Source organism: Sinocyclocheilus rhinocerous, unplaced genomic scaffold (assembly GCF_001515625.1).
Source record: "Sinocyclocheilus rhinocerous isolate Xijiao unplaced genomic scaffold, SAMN03320098_v1.1 scaffold931, whole genome shotgun sequence".
Taxonomy (NCBI): Eukaryota; Metazoa; Chordata; class Actinopteri; order Cypriniformes; family Cyprinidae; genus Sinocyclocheilus; species Sinocyclocheilus rhinocerous.
In genome coordinates, this window is record NW_015657104.1 from 512,390 (window position 1) to 518,911 (window position 6,522).

At 35.0% G+C, this 6,522-nt stretch overlaps 1 protein-coding gene across 2 annotated transcripts in view; it reads right to left on the bottom strand.

Annotated features, from left to right (window-relative positions):
* kif2c (kinesin family member 2C) overlaps positions 1-4,551 on the bottom strand; it is a 10,973-nt gene extending 6,422 nt beyond the window's left edge. The window contains exons 1-8 of one of the 2 annotated variants that reach the window (XM_016528689.1): positions 4,342-4,551; positions 3,632-3,726; positions 3,368-3,478; positions 2,893-2,947; positions 2,774-2,806; positions 2,062-2,193; positions 1,748-1,852; positions 1,552-1,643 (exon numbers count right to left, since the gene is read on the bottom strand). In XM_016528689.1, coding sequence (XP_016384175.1) covers positions 1,552-1,643; positions 1,748-1,852; positions 2,062-2,193; positions 2,774-2,806; positions 2,893-2,947; positions 3,368-3,478; positions 3,632-3,726; positions 4,342-4,402 — 684 coding nt within the window. In that variant the 5' untranslated portion in view covers positions 4,403-4,551. The remainder of the gene's footprint in view (positions 1-1,551; positions 1,644-1,747; positions 1,853-2,061; positions 2,194-2,773; positions 2,807-2,892; positions 2,948-3,367; positions 3,479-3,631; positions 3,727-4,341) is intronic. The other variant, XM_016528690.1, reaches the window with a different exon arrangement.
* Between the last annotated feature and the right edge of the window lie 1,971 nt (positions 4,552-6,522).

Sequence of the window (6,522 nt, forward strand, 5' to 3'; positions counted from 1 at the left end):
AATTGTTTTTTTTTACTAACTTGTTGTAAAAAATAAACAGTACAGTAATAAATAACAAAATAATAATAATAATGTAAAATTATAAAATGTTACATCCAAAAATAATAGAAATAATAAATAAAACCATTTAATTGTTAATTTAAGTCTAATGCAGAGGAAAAATAAATGCATATCTGAGGGGCCGTTTACACCACATTGACAACCAAAAACTGAAAACCTTTTATGCGTTTTACCTATTAATTTACACTATAACAATGTTTAGGGGGCTTGAAAACGAGTTTCAAAATCCAAGTTTTCGAAAACGATACCATTATCGTCTCAGTGCAAACTACAAAAATGTTAAGTTGTGAAAACGGTGACGTCATGCGCATGCAGATTACATGTTTAGTCTATAGGCATTAGGGGTGCAACGGTTCTCGGTAAAAAAATCGAACCGTACCATTCTCCACACACGGTTCGGCATACACTAGGGCCGCGGTTCAACTTAAAAGTTCGGCTAATGCATGTTTCTGTTGATGGATACAAATTCCGGCTTCCCAATACATTACAACAAGAGCGATGAGAGAGAGAGAAAGAAAAAAAAAACACAATACGTGGACAAACCAGTCACTCTTTAATCAATGCGAGTGCTTTATGCTGGAATAACTGTCATTTATGCCGTCATCACGTGATGATAGCGCAGGTGAGACCTGAACAGCACACGTTGCTATTTGTGTTTAAACTAAACTCAATTAAGCCTTGCCAGTTTAAATATTAAAGAGTCAGAAGACGTAAACTCGTGCGCGCAGTGAGAAGATCTGTGTGGTCGCTCATCCGAAGCGAGTGAACCCGCGTCTCAGAACGCACGCAAATATTAAGCTCTCTGTGAAGTATTGTGTTTGAATGGACAAATTCACACAAAAATGTCAAAATACCTGTCTTGGCGAGTATCCTAGCAGACATAGTCGGCTGAACGTACAGTATTCAGTGCACTGGATCAGTGCGTTCTCTTAAACTGACAGCACTTTCTTAATGTTAATCAAATAGCAACAACACGGAAATCTCTCACTTAATTAATCTTTAATTTATACAGTCAAATATGCAATGTTATTTTTAATATTTTACATTTGATTTATTCAATTTCTGTACCTAAAAACTATGTTATACCTACCTAAAAAAACTGAAAAGCACTGTTTATTTTATTTGTATCTTTTTTCACTGTTTATTTATTTGTGCTGTTGCTTGTAGTTAGATTATTTGTTCTTATTTTCTTTTTCTTTTTATTTGACAATATAGTTTTTTCCCTAAACATAGCACATACGAAACCGTACCGAAACCGTGATACAAACCGAACCGTGAGTAAGTTGAACCGTTGCACCCCTAATAGGCATGTGTGAGTATGTACTTAAACAATGTGTATGTGTGCAAGCGCGCAGTGTTTCTTTACAAAGTGTCTTGTTGACGTTGTTTGTATGCAAAACGTTTTAAAAACACACAGGAAAAACAATTTCATTTTTAGTACCATCATAGTTGTGTAAACGTATCCTGAACAATAACAATCAAATAAGGTACCTTTCCTCTCTTCTGTGCTTCAGGATTTTTTGCTAGCGACATCCGTTTGTTTGCCATCTTGTTCATTTCTGAGACCTGAGACATGCGATGGCCTAAAAGATTACAATTAGAACAGTTCAGTCAAGTGTTGTAGATGTTACTAACCACCACATCAATAATGTGAAAGCATGCATGACCAATCCAAAACAGTACATACTTGGTGGAGCCATGGGGGCACATTTGGAAGCCTCACTCTCACAAATAGCCTCAGCAGTTGGTAGCAGAGGAGAAGCTGGCTTTGAAACAAGTCTCCTTTGGTAGCCTACCAATCCAGATAGCAACTTAATGAAATATGCAAGATGTTTTGACAATGATTTTCTCCTGTCTCCAAGCTGACAGCACAAATGAGCTGCATGGCTGTGACAGTTCATTCACCTCAAACAGGTTAACAATCAATATCAGTTCACTGAAATGCAAAACAACTTGATACAACACTGGACATCTTAACATCATGCTGATGTAAAGACAGACCTGAAGGTTTAGGGATCGTAGATGAGGGAAGATCCTGAGAGAGAACTTCCTCTGCAGCCGTGGCCAAGACCACAGGTGGAGGGGCAGGCAGTCGGAACAAGCAAGTCTGACGTGTGGTCATCCTTCTAGAAGCTGAAAGGGGACGAAATTCTGTTATGTGAACTCTCTGCAATGCAGTATGATTTACTATTCATGTATTATTTTTCAAAACTGGGTAGAATAAAGAGCATTCCATGGTCAACACTGCCACTAAATCCAAAGGTGATCCTATGGACAGTACCAGAAACTCCAAAAATCTTTGTCATGAGTCATGACTGTATTTCAATCAGCAATATAATTGGACAACAGTATGATCTCCTCACCCTTATAGTACCTGACAATGTGCACACACAGTACAGAAAGTAACTTCTAAATTGATGAAGAGTACAATTGCTATATAAAACCCAAAAGTGAGAAGCCACCATTCACAGTGCTTTGATCACCGCTAGAACTAATGACTATCTCTGCCATTTTAGACCTCTCTGGACTGACAGAAACAGTCATTTAAAGACTATTTTTTGATTGCTGTAAGTAGATATTTTGTAGAAAAGATCATGTGGACACATAAGTGGAAGAAAGAGACACCCTGATTAAGTCTAATGATAAGGGTTATGATCCAACCGTGAATGAGCATGATTGGAGAACATGAAGAAAGCATGCACTTCATGCAAACCTGACTCTTCAGATGAACAATCCTGAGGAGCAGCTTCAGATGGGAGACACACCATAAGTTTACACTGGTGCTGGTAAGGAGACCAACTTTGAATCGGAACAACAAAGAATATAACTTACGTTCTGAAGTAGGTATTCTTGATGACCTTGATGGAAGCTCTGATGCTCTGACATTCTGAAACGAACAAACAACTTTGTGAATGACAAAGCAGCGCTATTCACTGCATGGCACAATGAAACCGGATTAAAATTGTTTTTGTAGGAGTGTTGTAGGTATATAATAACGAATGAGTTAGTGTTTTTAGACACAGTGCACGAATGTGTGTAGAATTAAGTAAGGTTTATGTTTTCTCAAATGCCTTTTGCACCACTGGTCTTCCTCTTTTATCACATTGACAGCTTCTCACAGTTTTTGTAGAAAAAGTGGCAACCAACACGCACATTATCAGATACTGACAACACTGTCTGAACAAATGGGTCCAATTTAACCCTTTGCGAAACGACAGTGCAGACAGTCCATGCTCAAATCAAATTTGAAAAAACTAAAGTGCATTTTGAACAAATAAGAATTTTAGAAAAGAAATACAGGACTCACTTTTGCCGGTTTTGACAAAGGTGGAGGGGCGGACTCAGGCTCCCCTTGTTGGCATGGTTGAAGGTGTTGCATCAGGTCAGAATTGAGCTGCTTAAGTTCATCCATGTCAACCTAGGGGAAAATTGGTTTATTAATCTATTTAAGCATAACATCCTAGAGCTTTGGCTGTACAAGTGCACATACCAGCAAAACCTGTGGTCAACATTCTAATAACTGCTCTAAGCAAAGGGGGAAAAGTCTTGTTACCACAAATTAAGTACCAACCTCTTTTCCTTTAGTCATGCCTTTCTCAGCCCATTCCACATTCACTGTGGATTTAGTGGCATTGACAGTTTTCACAGTGGCGCTGTGTATTCTTCCTGCATTGACGGAAAACAGTGGCATAAACAAACAGCATTCTCTTGGTTTAACTTTGAGATAATTACTGACTGACTTCATCAGTGGTGCAAAACAGGCGGTTATTTACTTTTATTGCATCTTTGATTTCCATACAATAAATTGTGGATGCCATTCAGCCTAATATCTCCTTTTGTTTAACAAAAGAAACTAAGTCACATGGGAAGAACATGAGTTATGAATTAAGTGTGAATTACAGAATTAATCTTTTTTTTGGTGAATTATCCCTTTAAAACAATCCCTGCCAACAAAGCCGTGTATGTTTCAGTGATTAACTAGCAATCCTACAAGACAAGGGACGAGGATCACAAGAAGAAATGAGATTGTTTTTGCGTTATTTACATATTTTTAAATTTAGATACACACAATTATATAATTTTCTCTTTTGAGTGTTTTTCTATTCGAAGCAATTTTCTAACTTTAGAAACCTTCGATTGCCAGCAATCATTACCTACGTGTTGTATTAGTACGCTTAAAGATTAATTTGCAATAATTTGATCTGATTTTTTACCATCAAGTGATTTGATGATGCAGTTCGTGTCTGAAAAAGATTAGCAGCTAGCAAACAAGCATCTTACCATCACTACGACTTATATTGACAGCGAGCCCGATAAGAAGTTTCGACAACGCAGGATCCATTTCAGGTTATAGTTTGTCAATTGCAGTTGTTTGTGAACGTTTCTGAATCTCAAAATTGAGACTAGTATTTTTCTGCCACTTTGCCCTTATGAGTCGTAAACCAACATTAACCGCTCTCCATTCAAAAATCGTCAGCGGAAGTTATTGGATTATTTAAGTAGGTGGTGCTTCGTTTGAACCAATCAGAGCACTGTAAAAACATGATTGGCATTTCAATACACAAATAAGATCTTACAGCCGTCTTTCGTCACACTCTGGTACCGCAATGTGTATCTCCTTAAAAAAAAAGGTCAAACAAATGGCCAATTTAATTTACTGGTAAACTCATGGAAATTAGACTTAAAAAGCCAGTGTCAAGGAGGGAAAATTATGTCAAGTAAGTAATACAAATCCAGAAACGTCACTGAGGAAAGTCATTGATACAAAATTAATACAAAATAATGAAGAAGTTTCACTGCGGGACAGAGCATAAACAATGCAAAACAACGTTTCTTAAATTATTTCATTAATTATTATTGTTTACATTAAGAAGCTGCTATATGTAATCATGTCAGTACTCCAAAGATTTAGATAACGTCTAAAATGCCACTATTTCACTTTTATTGAAGTACTCTGGACTGGAAAGTTTCTGATGTATGAATACTAAACCAACCAAATAAATACTTTTTTTTTGCTATCAATAAAATATTGATTACATACATATTATATTAAGTGTTATAACATATTTGTATATATTTAAAATAATAATAATAATTATTATTATTATTGTTATTATCATCAATATTTTACAAGCGATACAGGATTATATTAGGTCAAGTTCCAAGGAATTCTTTGTGGTGTTGTCAACAAATAAAAGTTTGCTTAAATATCCTGTGCTCAAAGGTTTTTATTGTAGTTGGAAAAGAAATGAGTAATGTAGCATGACTAACATATTATTAAGCTCAATATTTTTTAAAGACAATTAATAAGTGACCTTTTTTATCTGTGGTAATTTAATAAAAACAAAACTCAGTTTAGTTCTCTGGTTCTGGTTCTCAGCTGCTTAAATTGCACTCACTTGTTTTTTTCCTTATTAAATAAGGAATATATAATACACATAAAGAAATTAGGCTAATAGTAGGCAACTTTTAAAAAGTTTTTGTAATTAACAATGTACAGTCACGTGAGATTTTGAAGAATTTCTACAATGAATTTGTTAACTGAAAACAATATAGCCATTTAAAAAAAAAAAAATACTGAGCACACCTTTAAATGCAAGTGAAATTGAAACATTTGTTCTTATAGACATTATTTAAAATTGTGAATTATTGTTAAATAATTTAAAAATTGCTCTTTCATTGCTTACAGCTGACAGGTGTGAATGGATGGAGAACACAGAGCCACCGTGAGTGTTTCCACTTCACATTGAAGTCTCCTTGATATACTGTATTCACTTTTTTGGCTGTTATTTAGGATGCCTTTATATAATTGTTATTTTCTGTTTGTGGCTAAGACTAGCACTAGATTTGTAAATGCATTCTGACTGTTAGAGTTCATAAAAGAATTTGTACCTCACAAAGAAGTAGGACACAAAGTGCCTGAACAAACACGATCTGTGCCAAGGAAAGGGTTTACGAGAGACACGCTAATCGTATATAAAAGAAAATGTTTCAAATGATCAAACTGAATTTTCTGCTATTATGCCACCCAATTTTTCATATTGTGGTAGGCATTATGAAATCATGACCCTCTGTTAAGCCATGATATATATATATTCTTTATATGAAAGAATATTTGTTCCTTAAGCAAAAGGAAAACAGTTATTGTATCATTTTGCGCCACCTACTTTGTTCTACTTGCTAAATTTTGCATTCATTTTGAATGTACGTACAGTATGTGTTTAACCAAGTACATATGTGTTCAAATTGACATATACATATGTATGTATTGAAAATATATGTATTTGTGCCTTGAACTGTTAAAACAAGACCAATTAACAGACAGCTACGGAATATTATTCAGATTTCGTTTTTAATTAAGCAGTTTCTGCAAAATAGGGTAGGTAAAAAATGTTATAATATGGTATTTTTTACAAAAATATTATATTTATGTAAATAATGCATATATAATAGAATAAATAA